The sequence below is a fragment of the Dinoponera quadriceps genome, unplaced genomic scaffold (genome assembly GCF_001313825.1).
Source record: "Dinoponera quadriceps isolate SergipeBrazil2010 unplaced genomic scaffold, ASM131382v1 scaffold894, whole genome shotgun sequence".
In the NCBI taxonomy this organism is placed as follows: domain Eukaryota; kingdom Metazoa; phylum Arthropoda; class Insecta; order Hymenoptera; family Formicidae; genus Dinoponera; species Dinoponera quadriceps.
Genome location: NW_014555181.1, coordinates 69,452 through 85,360, shown reverse-complemented (window position 1 = coordinate 85,360; position 15,909 = coordinate 69,452). Strand labels below are relative to the sequence as shown.

Here is a 15,909-nt window from a genome sequence, read left to right as displayed (position 1 = left end):
CACAACCGCCGGAGAATCTCACGGAGTTTCCCGACGACGAGCGGGTGATAAATCTCCAGGTGAGTGTAAAATTTTTTCAAATGTATAATCAAACACATCTGTTTTTAATGCAATCGCCGATGCGCACCGTTTGTACCGGTGATCGATAAATATTGCAGTTTCCGACACGCACTCTGATTCGAGGAACGTCGTAGCGTGCTTCTCCCACTTCCTCTCGCAGAGAGGTGCAGAGTTTCGAGATCAACTGTGTGTGTGTGTGTGTCTTTCTGGTGGTTCGCTGAGGATTCTCCGACTAGATTCTTGGACACGCTCGCCGGAGAAACGATGAACGGGACGATGGCGATGGTGAGCGCTTTTTCTTCACGTCGGTCACGATGAGTATCTCCCCACCGCTGCATCGTCGCGGTTAACCGTTCGCAGCATGATGGCGGTTGTAAAATCTCGCGGCCTAGCCCATCGTGACGATCGGCGAACCAAATCACGTTGCATATTCGTCGAGAAACGTAATGTGTCTGAAGAAGGAGAGAGCGTCGATCTCGCCAGAGGCGAGCCGATATATTGATCCTTTTCTTTTTACACGTTAGATATAATTATATTTTTAGCAACTTTCGAGTGATTTTACTTCCGACTAATGCAACTAACGCCACGTTTACCTCTTGATTTCTCTCTTTACTTTTTTCTCAACACCGAGCTCTTACTGGGTTTCTCTTTCTCTCGCAGATACCGACGTCACAGAACAATACGGAACCGCCGAACAAGAAGGCCAAGCTGGAAGGTAAATTGCTAACTCAGCTGAATAGCTGCTATACCTGTAATCACTAAAATATTGTTGTGCGTAATTGTGTTAGAATGGGAAACGCAATGAACACAGTGAAGCAACAGCAAGTGTATATATACATACGTATACATATATATATATATATATTTATATATATATATTAAAAGCAAGAACACATGACGAGGAAATGCAATATAGCTACTTAGGACACTCAGGTGCTAGTTTTCTCTTAAATGCTGCCAGAAACTCTATAAAACTGCAGAATGGTTTCAGAGTTCTCAGAAGCAGTTTGAGCATAAAAGAATTTTGGGTAGGCTAGGGTAAAAATTAGATGATTGTTGTTGGCGCTAAATCACACTAATGTATGGTTGTCCTTCTGTTCTGAGATGTTACAGCGGAGAGACGGTACAGAATCCGTGGCCTACGACTGAGCTGTGATCATGAGCGTGCGCCAAACAAAGAAAGAGAGATCTCTACATTCAGTTGAACAGAACAAATCAGAGTTATTGCAAACTCCTACCGATATCTGCATCTATTGTCGAGTACCAAATACGATGCATACTTTAGATAGGTCAGCATTTTAGGGTAGCTTCTCTGGTCCCGATTACGAGCCTCTCCCTTCTGTGCTTTAGCCTTTTTCATCTCACGATGGGCAGAGAAAACTAAATTTTCACCTTGATCTTTCTGATTCTTAATATTTCCTTTGTGAAACCCAGTATAATATAATATGCATTATAATACTGCATTATAATATGCAGTATAACATTATGCATTAATCGAGAGACACTACTGCACCGAATATATGCGATGTTTGTTCCGCTGAATTATCACTGTCGGCGCAGTGATAAACTAATCATGAAACAGCTCCAGAGGCTCATAATCGACAGTGGCAATGGCGAAGGGTGTGTACGTTAAAGTTGCCGTTTAAGAGAGAGAGAGAGAGAGAGAGAATCCATCTATTTTTGCACTTGCGTCTCAGATGTTAACGAACGAAAGTTTCCAGCACTTGGACGTCGATATAGCTATATCGATGTCGAGCTTAACGATATATACGACGACGTTTGTTCTTCCTTCGTTTCACATCCACTCCCCGCTACCCCGTTATTTTGCTCCATCATCACTACTAGAAGGGATGATCACTCTTTTCGCGCGCTGTTTTCGAAGCACGTTATAACGATGTCCGAGTGTGTGAGTGTGCACGTATAGGTGATACAAAGAATTGAGAAATTGTGACCTGAAATTACATATCTTTGGATATCGATATCTCGGAAAGGGGCAGGGGAGGAGGGAGGGGGCGAGATTTCTCCTCGTTATCCGGTTCGTCATGATTATTGCGATGAGAGCGAAAAGAAATTGCACGCGCGCCGGTTGATTACGATCTCGCCATTGCTACGCGACAAGTGTCAGGCTTAATTTAACGTGGTAGGTTGGAAGAGGCAGAGACTAAGAACATGGCGCAGAGAAATGCACTGAGAGTATTCTCCTTTGCTTTGTGCTTACAGATTTGAGTGCGTCGCCTCAATCTCGGATAATTTGCGCACAACCGTCATTGCTCAGCCCATGAAACACGGTTAGCTGTTAATCGAATATGAGAGTCCTTAATCTCACGAATATATATATATATATATATATAGTCGCACGAACTTTAAAACGAACGGAGCAGGGAAAGTCTCCTTTTTGAACGACGAAGCGTTACAACGTGTTCTGATTTTCTGTTTCAGAGACTAGCAGACCAAATTGGTTAGGATCGTATGAAACCTAATCTAATTACGAGTAGTCTGATTTTCGGGGCTGATCGTGCGAAAAACCGCATATAAAGCTTTGATCTCGATATCTGTCTCCCTCAGCTGATGGTTCAATAGTATCGCACTTATTTCATGATATAGAGGATGGACCAAACGTTTGGATATCAGTCGAGTATCTCGTAAACGATGCTATTTTGAAGAAAAATGTTTTAGACAAAAGTTGTAGGGTTTAAAAAGTTTTATTTACTGATCTTATCAGTTTTTTTTTTTATCATATAGTTTTCTCAACACAAATCACTTTTCTATTCATTTGAGTGATTTTATTGAAAAGTGAATACATTATGAGAAATTTAATATTTTGTGCTGAAAATACCAAGATGAAAAGTAAAATATCTCGAAAAGTATTCATTTTTCGATGATTTTACTCTAGTACTTTTATATGCAGAATGAATAGAGGAATCGATTTATGTTAAGAAAACTATATGATTCCACTAAAAAAAATGAAGTTGACTTTTATTCGACTTTGACGCTTCCACCCAGGGTCAAACTGATAACATCAGTAAATAGATCTTTTTAGGCTTTGTAACTTTTGTTTGAAGCATTTTTCCAAAATTGCTTTGTTTCTGAGATATTCGATTGTGTTCAGACTTTTGGCTCACCCTGTATATATCTCGGATTATGCTCGCGGTTTGTCCGTTCTCTCTTATATGAGTTGCGTTCCTTCTGATATTAATTCCGATGATAAATCTTTCAATCCCGTCGTTTTCCAAATCGAATTTACACTTTGCCATCTTCCGACGGTATCGAACGAGAGGATACACGTACAGCTCTCCGTTTCGATATCGCTTATAATACAAATGTGTTATGGTTTTCACAATACGCGCTGCATATACCACATACGATCACACACGTTACACACGCACTGACATTACGCAAGATATGCAAAAAAAAATCGCATATAAATAGGAATAACAAGGTGTTCGCATATAGCATCAATGCGACTAGTTGACCACTTTTACTAGCCTAGGGTAAATAGGTTGTCCAGCTGTTACACTGATTGGTTGAGGCAAACTCCCGCGATTTCCGATATATTAGCGATCATAGAGTTATTTTATATTGAGAATATATTTCAAGAGAGAGAGAGAGAGAAAGAGAGAGAGAGAGAGAGAGAGAGAGAGAAAGAAAGAAAGAAAGAAAGAAAGAAAGAAAGAAAAAAAAATGAGAGAATCTCGTTTCTCCAAGCGACCTGAGTCACGAAATATAATGGCCATCAAACGAAGCATTCTGTTGTCGAAAAAGCAATTTTAAATTCGTTTTGATTGAAATCACTGAGAGATGATTCGCTGGTGTGACTCGTCTTATATATATAAATCGTATCTAAAAAATGATATGTTTCAAGTATTCTCCCAAACACTTGTGTCTACATTGATGCGAATGAACTATCTAACGCATGATTTCTTCGTAGGAAATGCAACAGAGTTCTTATCAGGCCCCATATATGATCTCAATCAGATAGGTCAGGTCGTTGCTGGTACGTATATAACATAGTTTTTGTTAGATATATGAATGCACAATAAATATCATTATGTTAGATTGTTTTATGTATATTTAATGTACTTCTTCTGATACACCAAACCTGGATTAATTTGCACAAACCTTCGCAAATGATGTATAGTATCGATAGTGACTCTGAAGTCTGTTCAGTTTAAGCTATATTGAACATTGACATGCAAGTTTAATGGACGCTTTGCTGATAAGATCTGATATAAACGTGTGTTCTTCGTTTTTTCAAATTGGCCTATAGACCTGTCTGACTGATCTTATATTTTTATCATTCTACAGGACCTGGCGCTAAATATCTGACATTGCCTGGAATATTAGGAGCTGGTCTACCGAAAATCACATCCGAACAGCAGGATACGGTAAATAGAGCGAAGAAGTATGCAATGGAACAGAGCATCAAAATGGTCCTCATGAAACAAACACTGGCCCATCAACAGCAGGTAACTTCTGAATTAAATCGCGAATATGTGAGTAGAATCCTATTTTATTGCATATTTTGTTAGCAACTATATTGTTCGTTATTTGTTGCATAGAATGAAAAATCCTTTTGTACAATTACAATATACATAATTCATGTAGCGTCGGACGGTTGACTTTATTCGAAAAACGAAAAAAGTAAAGTTATATTTATAAATCTGCTATTCTGGAGCATCATTTGCTCTATATATTAGTTCTATAGTAAATATCAAAATTATTATTAATTCTGTGCAGCCAGTAAATAGCACTATCAAAATATGCGATATAACTCAGCGCTGCCGTCCAGTCACTTAAGTTACCTTTCGTCACTTTTTCTTAACACATTAAGGGCGGGAGTCGTAGTACTACGATTTAGCTCGACTGCGGCTTAAAGGCAGGAGTCGTAGTAAAACAATTTAGCTCGACTGTACCTTAAAGTTTTTATGATCACACAAAATATCGCCCGCCGTTAATGTGTTAATACGTCACTAAAAAAATTTACTTTCGCCTAAAATGGGTCACCATGTTCACTATTTTTTCGTGGGCTGCCGTTATATTTATAAAATATTGGCATTCTATATATATTTTTGCCGTCTCAATAAATCTGCTCCAAAAGTTTACTAGTATTATATCGTTCATGTCCTTGATCTTGTTAAACTGTACTATGAAAAGAAATCGGTATATGTTAAGTTATCCATAAATATGAGTAAGTGTTACTTTTTCACTTAAATAATCTCTGGTTACTCTCAGAATTTAACAAGAAATATTCACTTTTGGTCAGTATTTTGATGTCCAAGTCACTTTTTTTGTTCCTATAACTAGATGACAGCGTTGTAAAACTGGCTTGCTTCCAGGATCCCTTTAGATCCCTTAAGAAATTAAAAATAACAAGTAATAGAGAAAAATGATTAATGAAAAGTACTTTTTAAATTTTTATTAGAATAAAATGTTATTTTTTTTAATAATATCAATTCTCAACTCTTTGTATCTACTTATATGATTCTTAAAATTCTGAAATATATCATGTCGGAATTATGTTGTATAAACAATTACATTTTTTCCAAAATGTTTATCTATAAAAATGAATATATTTTGATTTTTTTAAATCTCTTATTTAAAAATACACAATGAATATATAATGTGTAATAATCATACCAAACTTGTTTTGGAAAAAAAGAGAAATGTATGAAAATTAATTTTTTCTTTCACATTAAACTAATTCGGTGAACTGAATGAATAATAATCATACCAAACTTGTTTTGGAAAAAAAGAGAAATGTATGAAAATTAATTTTTTCTTTCTCATTAAACTAATTCGGTGATTGAATGAATAACAAGTTTTGTCATATAAGTTCTGGGGTTCACATATTTTCGGATATTTTTCTTCAGTATAATAAAATGTTAGTGTAAAACTGTTTCCTCCGCTCAGCTCTTTACCAACCGCACGTTTGCAATAAATCGACTTCGCATACGCTCTCGACTTGTTTCAAGAAAAGCTCATCCCGCCGAGTAGCACTAAATTATAATAAAAACGGAAGTTTAGAGAGAACCAATTCTGACTAGTTGATTTTTCTTCCTGCAGAAGAATAGATTGGTCCTGCGGCAGCAAGTTTTGTTGCTAATGTGCAGGTTAGTGCCAACCATACCAAGTCAAGACAGAAACTAATAAATCCGTCCCACGATTTAACGTTCCTAAACATTCCCCTAAGTTGCTATTGTATAAGAGAAGGTTAGATATAATTTTAAGATAATAGTCGGCGGGAGCAGAGCTGTACCAACGCGATGAAGGATGCGAGTTTTCGTGCATGAATCTCCTCTGATAAATTTGCTCTGATACTTCTGAGCTCGTTTATCCTTCTGTTTAAAAGAATGAACCTGAATTGAACTATGAACTTCAAGTTTAACAAATTTATATTTTTTTCCTTTTTCTGGGAGAGATACGTTCCGTCTTCAATTTATTGTTCTATATTCTTTTGAAGTAAAAGTTCGTTTCACGTCTCACGTGAATCTTCGTATTATATATTTGCGCAAATATTTTTGCAACGCATACGTGCTTTAATTTTAACTGCGATCATTCTTAATACGATAGAAAAGACTAGATATTTTTTTGAAATATTTCGTTTCACTTCTGTATAAATATTTCGTTTTGCGGTATTGAGGATATTTTTCTATTTATCGACGATTTTTTTTTTTTTTCTTTAACCAAATTATTAGATTTAAGCGATAGACGGTGATCAATATTATAGAAGATAATATAAATCGAGTGAAGAAGTCGGAATGGTAAAAGAGAGAGCTTAGTGAATTCTTGAAATCGATAAGACACAGTGTATATGTAAGGGGAAGGGATACCAATAGAAGGGATACCTATGGTACTTTGTGTTGCAGCAAATGGCTAGTCAACGGAATCAAGTGCAAAGACAGCAGGCTCTCGCTCTCATGTGCAGGTTTGTTTGTTCTTTGTCTTAGCTCTTAAAACACTGTGTGCCCGCAAGAGACTCCCTCCTCTCCTCCTCATAATGTAGCCTAAGGAAGTTATATTGCGATACTTTATCATATTTTAAGGCACTCACGCACTCTCTCTTCATTCTATGGTGTACAAATTAATTATTTGAGGTTTATGTTAGTTATATATTCCAGTTTTATGGTTTGTTGTGTTGGTACTATACAGCCTTAAAGTTGGCGGCAAAAACTTTCCACTTAAATAAGTGTCACAATTGATTTAATATCAGGACCCAGAATTAATTTGTACACTTAATATTTTACCCTTAGTAGCTAAGTGTAAGAGAAATTTCAAGTTACCTTTTTTTTTCTTTTTTCTTACCAATGTTACTAAGCATTTTCCGCAATCGTACATAAACAAGTTACAAGGACTTGTTTCCCGTAGCTTTCAGCAAGAACTCCCCTACGTGACATGCGTTCAAGAAACATAACGGTTGAACGAGAGCTCGCTGTCATTGGAATATTCTTTTGGATTATTATTGATTTTTAAAAGGATACTTCGGTCAAAGGCGATAATTATTCAACGATTGCACATTCGTTGTGTTTTCTGAACGCAAGCTTTGTTACGCATCGGGCGGGACCTGATAGACCACTTCGGTGATCGGCTAATTTAGTGTAAAATTTTCTAATTGATGATCCAGCGGAGAAACTCCAGGCACCAATCGATATGCGTGTGTGTGGATGTGTGCTATCACTAACGGGAGTCTCCCATCAATTTTCAGATATCCTAAACGGATGTTGGTCATTTTTTCATTCGAAATATGTCGGTCCTTTTAATTGTATCAATGTTTGTTACCAATATAATGTATTGTTTGTTACATCACAATCGTATATTATATATAACGCTCCTTACACGATACATATCCAATGAAACGGAGAGTTATTCTCTTTAGCTGAACCAGCGCTGCTCTAGAATCTCGTTCCTTTTCCTTTCAACGTTAGGTCGTATACTTGTTTTATTCTAAAGGCAACAAATGCAATTTAATAAAAAAAAACAGACTTCGAATATTAATTAATTAATAAAAACGCACACATTCGATTATGTCGAATGACATCGACATTGACTAATAGATAAATATGATTGTACGATTAACAGAGTTTACGTGGGCAGCATAAGTTTCGAATTAAAAGAGGACACTATCAGGCAAGCCTTCTTGCCGTTCGGACCCATCAAGTCTATCAATATGTCTTGGGATCCCGTGACGCAGAAGCACAAAGGTTTTGCCTTTGTCGAATACGAGATACCCGAGGCGGCACAGCTTGCATTGGAGCAAATGAACGGTGTCATGATTGGTGGACGCAACATCAAGGTAGCAGGACGTACCTATATAACGAATTTCCTGTCCCCCAGCAATCCTCCTATCATCCCGCCGGAGGTCGGCAAATTTTTACTTAGTTTATCCAATATTATGCTTAACGATTTTCGAGCGAACTCTCGGCATCTTCGAACCGCCGCGTCACAGCGGCGATGGCTTTGAAAAGTGCGAAGTTTACTCGAAAATCCTGCTAATGCGTAGTATTTTTTTTTTTCTTTTTACCTTTATGTGTGCGAGTAGAAAATATTTGAAATTTTATCTCCTCGTATTTTCTCGCGTAGAAAAAGTGCTGTCGTATCGATAGAACTGATCAGCAGCGTCATAATTCGAGTAAGTCTTGATTCAACGGCAGTATCATTGAGAAACTGTTCTTCAAATTTCTCTTGGAGAGAAATTCCACTCGAAAAGTAAAGTGACAGTCGAATTCGAAAAATTGTTCAGCCGTACAGAGTAAATTCTCCGTTCGGAATCGTCGAGTGAATATTTCAGATCGAATCTTCTATCCGTCAGTGAAATTGAAACATTCACTCGTGTGATTTCAAGCGACGGTATGTCTTCACTGTCGCCTCGGGTTTTCGACCCGTGAGAGTAATGGCATTGTTGACTAGAGTTTCATTCAGTAATATTTGCTTCAATAATATTAAAGATTTCAAGATTACTCCAATGATATACCCCTATTTGTACAACAGCATTTTTATACTTACGTCAGACGTGAAAATCAGAAAGAATGAGCTTCTTATGATCAATCTCGCGATATTGTTACACTACGGATGAATCTTTCTTTTGCAGGTAGTTGGACGACCATCGAACATGCCCCAGGCACAGTCGGTGATTGACGAGATCACCGAGGAGAGCAAACACTACAATCGCATTTATATCGCATCGATCCACCAAGACCTAACGGAGGAGGACATCAAATCGGTCTTCGAGGCCTTCGGGCCAATCACTTACTGCAAACTCGCCCAGGGCAGTTCCCCGCATCGGCACAAGGGTTACGGTTTCATCGAGTACGAGACTATGCAGGCTGCCCTGGAGGCTATCGCTTCGATGAATTTGTTCGATCTTGGCGGCCAGTACCTGAGAGTGGGCAGAGCGATAACACCGCCGAACGCTCTCATGGGACCTCCCAGTGGCACGAGTATGATGCCTACCGCGGCGGCGGTCGCTGCCGCGGCAGCGACCGCTAAGATCCAGGCTATGGACGCGGTAGCGAGCAACGCGGTCGCACTGGGCCTGACAAAGCTGGGGGCTGCAGCGCCACCGATATTAAATCAAGGTTCGACTTGGAATTCATTCGACGCCTTTTTCTCTTATGTGAAATTCCAAACTTTCTCTCACGTTGATACAGCTCTACCAAGTGTGGTACGACCGACCATCGCGCCCGCGACGATAATGGCACCGCCAACGGTGGCAACGGTTGCGCCGGTGATACCCCCTCCCGGTATAGCCATACCGCAGACTTTAACGCGACCGCCAGCCATCATACAGCCGATTCCCGGACAGCCCGTTGTTATACCACCTCCCGCCGTAGTTGCTCCCACGATCGTCGGCACTCCAGTCGTCAGTATTCTCGGACTTTTCTCTTAGTCATTAACGGCACTTGTCACTTCACCGTGCAATTTTCTTATTAGATACCAGTTACGACTGCGAGCTCCGACATTATGAGGCGAGCGCAAGAACAAGCGGCTCACCAAAAGCAACAGGAAGAATTGCAAAAGAAATTGTTAGAGGAAACGGAGCCGCAGACGTTGCAACAGCAGGAGAACATGTCAATTAAGGGCCAGAGCGCTCGTCACCTTGTGATGCAGAAGCTCATGCGTAAAGTTGAGTCTCGGGTCGTTATCTTGAGGAACATGGTAGCGCCGGAGGATGTGGACGAGAGTTTGCAGGAAGAAATTCAAGACGAATGTTCCAAGTTCGGCGTGGTAGAGCGAGTTATCATTTATAATGAAAGACAGTCCGAGGACGACGAGAATGCCGAAGTCATTGTGAAGATATTTGTCGAATTTTCACAAATGAGCGGTAAATTACTTACATGTATACACGTCATTGCCGGTATCTAGATGGAAAAAATACGAAATATATTCATCTTGGATCTCAAATAAAAATTGTCTAAGGCAAACGCTGTATTATGTCAGCGACATATTTAACTACTAAAAATATCGGCACTAATATTTTTCTTCAATATCTGAGATACGTTAAATCAAACAAAATTATATGCGTAATTCACAAAGCACATTACGTAAATTACTTATATAATTGATTGGTTGTTAATATCCTTTTTCAGAGGCAGAACGTGCAAGAGATTCATTGAACGGTCGTTATTTCGGCGGACGATTGGTTAAAGGGGAACTATACGACCAGGCCTTGTTCGATAATAGCGACTTTTCCGGTTGATGCGCAGAATTCCGCTCTAATTTGTCGTGTATTATGTTTCTTTCAACTTCATAGGCAAGTTGTATCACTTAATGTTAACCGACAATGTTATATAAATGACACTTAATGTTAACAATTTATGTGAGAGATTTCGCTATATTCCAACCACTATTTATAACAAAATCTTACAACGTAACATTGAGCAAAACGGGCAGAAAGATCAGACGTATGCAATATTCACGGCTCTAATCAATTTTAATAGTAACTGTCACAAAATATAATATGCAATTTGGATAGCAAATCTGGAATACAAGATAGTAAATTAAGTTGAATTTATACCGATCTGAGAATAACGTTCGTATGCGTTTAAATTTTGTTTCTACGAAACGGAATTTTGTCGTGATAGCGTTACTCGTTGTTCTACATTGCAATTAGTCGACTAAAATTGTACACCAGGATTACGATTTCTCAAAGAATAAACATTTCATACACTTACCCGTTAATAGTATGACACACACATCATTGTTATAATTTTAATATTAATTCTTAACTGGAACGGCGGGAATATTTCGTGTGAGATATCGGAATGATATATTGCAATCACACATCTGTAAAGCAATTTGTAATACGTTATTAACAATAACATTAAGTTTATTGTAGTATAAACGGGCTCTATATGTATTTAAAATAAGAAGAAAGCAAATTTAATGAATGTCAGCACGAGGAAAAACCTACGAGTGCATGAACACTTTTACTAACTTAGTTTTTTCAACTATAGACTTGCGTAGCGCTGTGGTGGTTTAACTGAAAGATTTTTCTGCTCAAGGTTTCTTATTAAGATAGTAGCTGCGACTGTTTTTGTTTAATAACGTTCGAAGCAGGAAAAAGATTGCTAAGAATTCTTGCATTATATTTTCAAAGAAAAAAAGGGAGAGGGGTCCATATGACATTTGTAAAATTGTCCGAACACTTTTATTCGAACGATCAATAGTCGCAAAATTAACGTGAAGCCTTTCCTTCTCGTGATTTTGTCAATTTTGTTAATTTTATCGATTGTTCGAGCAAAAGAAGTATTCGAACACTTTTCGAAGATGTGCTGAATCGATTTCAAATGTTTATTTTGAGGGTATAATTTTTTTATTTGAACATATAACAAAAATGCTTGACATGTTTTCTCGCTTTTAACATCAATAAACAAAGATATAATCGTAGGGACTCAAGAACCTCGTTCTACTATTCGTCATTCTTCGCGAATATCGATTTGCAACGCATCGTAGAATGTCCTTCTAACTCGTAAGGTGGGAGCAAACGGTGACCCCACAGCTTCGTTTATTTTACAACGTGCGCACGCTGTGTCCCTTCTTAAGGAATGTTTCATGTTATTATTTACTTCTCTTATCTATTTTGTTATATTGATTACGTGAAAAAAGGAACAAAACAACACGGATCCAATCCCACTTTTCTGAATACATTGAAAACCCATCTTGTCGTTAGAGAGTTAAGAGATATTATTTAGGATCTCTCTCTCCCCCCTCTCCCTCTCTTTGGATCTTCACACTGCTCCAGTTAAGGATTGATTAATATTAATTGTATATGGAAAACGATACAGCTTAATTTACATAGGTGTATAAAAACATTAATAAATCGTTTTACAGTAGTCACTTATAGAAATACTTATGTCCAATTCAGGTGGTCCATTAAAAAAAAAATGATTGGTAAAAAAGCATGCCAAATATTTGGAAAAAATATCAGACTCAGCAATGAAAAATAAGAATTCCCATGAAAAAAAAATTCACCTTGACCTGAGTCAAGCGAAAATTCCATTAAAGGACAAACTGTTATCATCATAGATTTTTAAGCTCAATTTTGTGTGTTACATATTTCTTTTCACAATCGGTCGATATTTTAGCGACTTTTGGAGAACTCTGTGTGCGTAAAACTGAAAATTTTGTAATTTTTATCCAGAGAATGTGTAGCACACAGGGGGCTGATGTAAAACAAAATTATGTTGAAATTCATTCATTATAAAATAATAACATTATTTATTATATCTACCCTAAAATTACATTACTATATGAATACTTCAATTAACTGTATGATTAATTTTCTATTCACTTTGTTTCGGCTTATAAATGTTATTCGAATTTTTATAATCCTCATAAGATGGAAAATTTCCTGGCGTGACTGGCTGAGGAGGAGCGGAAAGTTCCTTACTTTGGGAATATTTCTCCATTAATTCGGCGGCATTCTTCTTCTTAGTCATCGCTAATTGATAGTTTGCTTCTACTTCTTCTTTCGTAGGTGGTTCTTTTCTACGGTATCGTAACCAGGCTTCCCATTCTGCCGGCAGTTCCTGCATGAAATCATCTTTGTTTACCGGCTCGAAAAACCGAGGCGGTTTCGTCCGGCTGGAAGAACGAATCTCCTGTTCGTAATATTTCGTGCCGTAGTAATCCTCGCCTATTAACTTACGGCGAGAGAAACGGGGCTTCAAGGAAGACACGATGCTGTTCCAAAGAATTTTAAAAACACCGCGTTCCTTAGCCATCTTATTACACTCTAAAAAGAACCACAATCGTTTAATATCAAGCGAGAGAAAGAAATATTAAATAGAATGCTGTAAAGCTCAGGTCAATACCAGTCGACCATAACCTCAAAGCTTCTCACATAATTTCAAATTCAATAAATAGCAACGATATGTGTGAGTGAATGATATTTAGATTCGTAATAATATCGGCACATGATCGATGGAAAGTGATTTGTATGAAATCTTACCGTTTGTGTGATGTTTACACGTACTCTTGAACGCTGCTTCGCGGACTACGTCTTCGCTGCATGAAAAGTTAACCAATCAGAGCACGACTTGCCTCGCTCGTTCTTCGCCCCGGCATTGAATCAAGCACAGAGCGGGAGGATGTACATCGACGAGGGAGTCCGGCACTTCATCGTGTGCGACTTCTACGGGGTGGAGACGTGCTTCTGCTGGAACGTCGACCGGCCGAGACTCGTCGTGTTTTCGTACGCGACGCGCGACGTGCGGGTCCTCTCGACGCCGGCCCCGGTCAGGCAGGTCCAATGCTTCGACGGTAGGGTCTTCGTGCTCTGCGCCCCGCGGGGTATCTACAAGCTGGCGCGCGGCGGCGCCTTCGCCGTGCTGAGCAAGAACGCCCTAGGGATGGGCGCCGAGTTCTACGAGGTGCTCGTCGCCAAGGAGAGCGACATCCATCTCGACGACAAGCAGAACAAGGACTCCAGACCGTTGTTCAAGTGTTCCGCCGCGTCGATCGAGAAACTGCACTCCCTCCCTCTGACCCTCGCGGACACCGAGGAACGATTCCTGGAGTGTTTCGGGGGGAATGATCGGCGGGAGAAGAGGAATGTCTGCGTGATCGGTTACGGCAGGAGGCTGTTTGCCTGGACTGGGGATGCCGTGCGATTGATTTACGCCGACGCAACCGGCGTTATTTCGCGCCTTACGCCTGTCAAGCGAGGAGACAAGGTGGCTGGCGTTTTGCTCCTCGTTAACATGGACACGGTGATTCTGATGCACAGCAGAGACTGCGACTTGCTCTTCCAGAAGGTGTGGCTGGGAAGAGACGTCAGATGCGCCTCCACGCTCTGCGCCAGCTTCGGCTCGGATAATGTATTGTGGATCGTGTACTGCGATCAATCCAAGTTGTATAACATGAAGAAGGAGCTCTTTACTGATAGGGTTGAGGAGACAAAGGTGGAAGAAGGGACATTCACGTGTATGCAGTGTTACAAGTCGAACGTTATTTTAGCTTTGTCAGATAACAAGGAACTGCTCGAACTTTCCATGGAGAAGGATTCTCTGCCAGTTAACGATAATATTGAGCTTCGCGCTGATATGTTTCGGAACACAGGTCTAATTATGGAGAGGATTTGCGATAAAGTGAGGGAATTGGATAAGCTATATGAAAAGTTGGCGAACGAGCAAGATGAATTGAGGAGGATAAATATGTATGCTTACAATCAGAAGATAGAAGCGAATCCTCAGATAGAGGCGTGTAGACTGTGGGATCACAGTTATCTTGTCTTGAGTATACCTGAGAAATTGCCGAGAAATACTCACGTAGCGTTCACTTTTAAATCCAAATATCAGAGTACATTTTGCGTGAAGAAAGTGACGGAAGCAACATTTACGGTGAAAATGTCTATTAATGAAAGCAATGTATTGCGTTCCTCAACTGTCAACATGGATTTGATTACATTAGCGAATAAAGAGATTCCTTGGTGTATTATACAAAATTTTATAACTTGTCCGACGCAAAAGGAAGCAAGAACGAGAGGATCGAAGAAGGAGAAAGACAAGATGGCCTTCATAGACGCTAAAATAGCGTCATTGGAGAATTTAATAGAGCAAAACGACTCGAGTATGACTAAATTGAGCGAAATCAAAAGAATTATACGAGCAGAATTGTGATGTTGATAATTAAGAGCTGTATATTTAAAAAAAATGTATTTTCTCTATCAAATAACTAACTATTCTGCTTTCATACTGAAACAACAAGTTTTATCTAAAAAGTCTAAATAGTTGTAATATTCTGTCGCATCACTTTGATGCAGTATATTGATTGTATTGTTTGTACGCTGTACTATTTTCAAAAAAATGATTACATATATAGGGAGAAAATATATACATGGTGTGTTTGTCTCAAAGTGTGCTAACTGTCACATACTCACCACATATGGCCATTTTCAATGGAGTTTATAACTCGAAATTTTGCACGTGTCTGCACAATGTGGTAGAGGATTTTTCTTCACATTGAGCTAAACCACAAATAAATGTGACTACAAATTGGCACGCCTTGCGTCAAAGACACTCTGTATATAATTATATAAAAAATATCTAAATTTTGGTTACTTTTATATTAATGTTTATATAGAATGAAAATAGAAAGTTACATCGAAAAAATGTCGTAGAAATCAAACAAATTTATATTTTATAAAGATAATATATAGTATCGACGTAATAAAAGTTGCAACACTTTTCTTCCGACGAATTTCGCAACGTATTTCGTATCCGATAGGAAAATGTAGGCTCTTGAAGATCACTAAAAGACGAATCCTCCTATTAGATACCGAAAGCATTGCGAAATTAATCGAAAAAAAAATACAACTCACCTTTTATTTATACCTTTTTTGTATACTCGAGG

General features: G+C 38.7%; 2 protein-coding genes across 5 annotated transcripts; one reads left to right on the top strand and one right to left on the bottom strand.

The window, feature by feature from the left end:
- Nucleotides 1-215: 215 nt before the first annotated feature.
- LOC106743183 (poly(U)-binding-splicing factor half pint) lies at nt 216-12,393 on the top strand. 4 transcript variants are annotated; one of them, XM_014616767.1, is made up of 12 exons: nt 216-345; nt 721-775; nt 1,165-1,349; nt 2,281-2,348; nt 3,989-4,054; nt 4,366-4,526; nt 6,927-6,985; nt 8,137-8,350; nt 9,146-9,632; nt 9,705-9,916; nt 9,988-10,378; nt 10,644-12,393. In XM_014616767.1, exons 3-12 carry the CDS (start codon nt 1,219-1,221, stop codon nt 10,751-10,753), a joined length of 1,899 nt encoding a protein of 632 aa, XP_014472253.1. In that variant the 5' UTR covers nt 216-345; nt 721-775; nt 1,165-1,218; the 3' UTR covers nt 10,754-12,393. The 4 variants fall into 4 exon arrangements, with proteins under 4 accessions (XP_014472253.1, XP_014472256.1, XP_014472255.1 ...); XM_014616769.1 differs by lacking the exon at nt 216-345 and having other exon boundaries at nt 1,158-1,349; nt 10,644-10,753; XM_014616770.1 differs by lacking the exons at nt 1,165-1,349; nt 2,281-2,348 and having other exon boundaries at nt 217-345; nt 10,644-10,753.
- A 357-nt stretch (nt 12,394-12,750) lies between these two features.
- Nucleotides 12,751-13,639, bottom strand: LOC106743186 (mimitin, mitochondrial). The gene is made up of 2 exons (XM_014616775.1): nt 13,508-13,639; nt 12,751-13,291 (listed from the first exon to the last, which is right to left on the bottom strand). Exon 2 carries the CDS (start codon nt 13,278-13,280, stop codon nt 12,840-12,842), a length of 441 nt encoding a protein of 146 aa, XP_014472261.1. The 5' UTR covers nt 13,281-13,291; nt 13,508-13,639; the 3' UTR covers nt 12,751-12,839.
- Between the last annotated feature and the right edge of the window lie 2,270 nt (nt 13,640-15,909).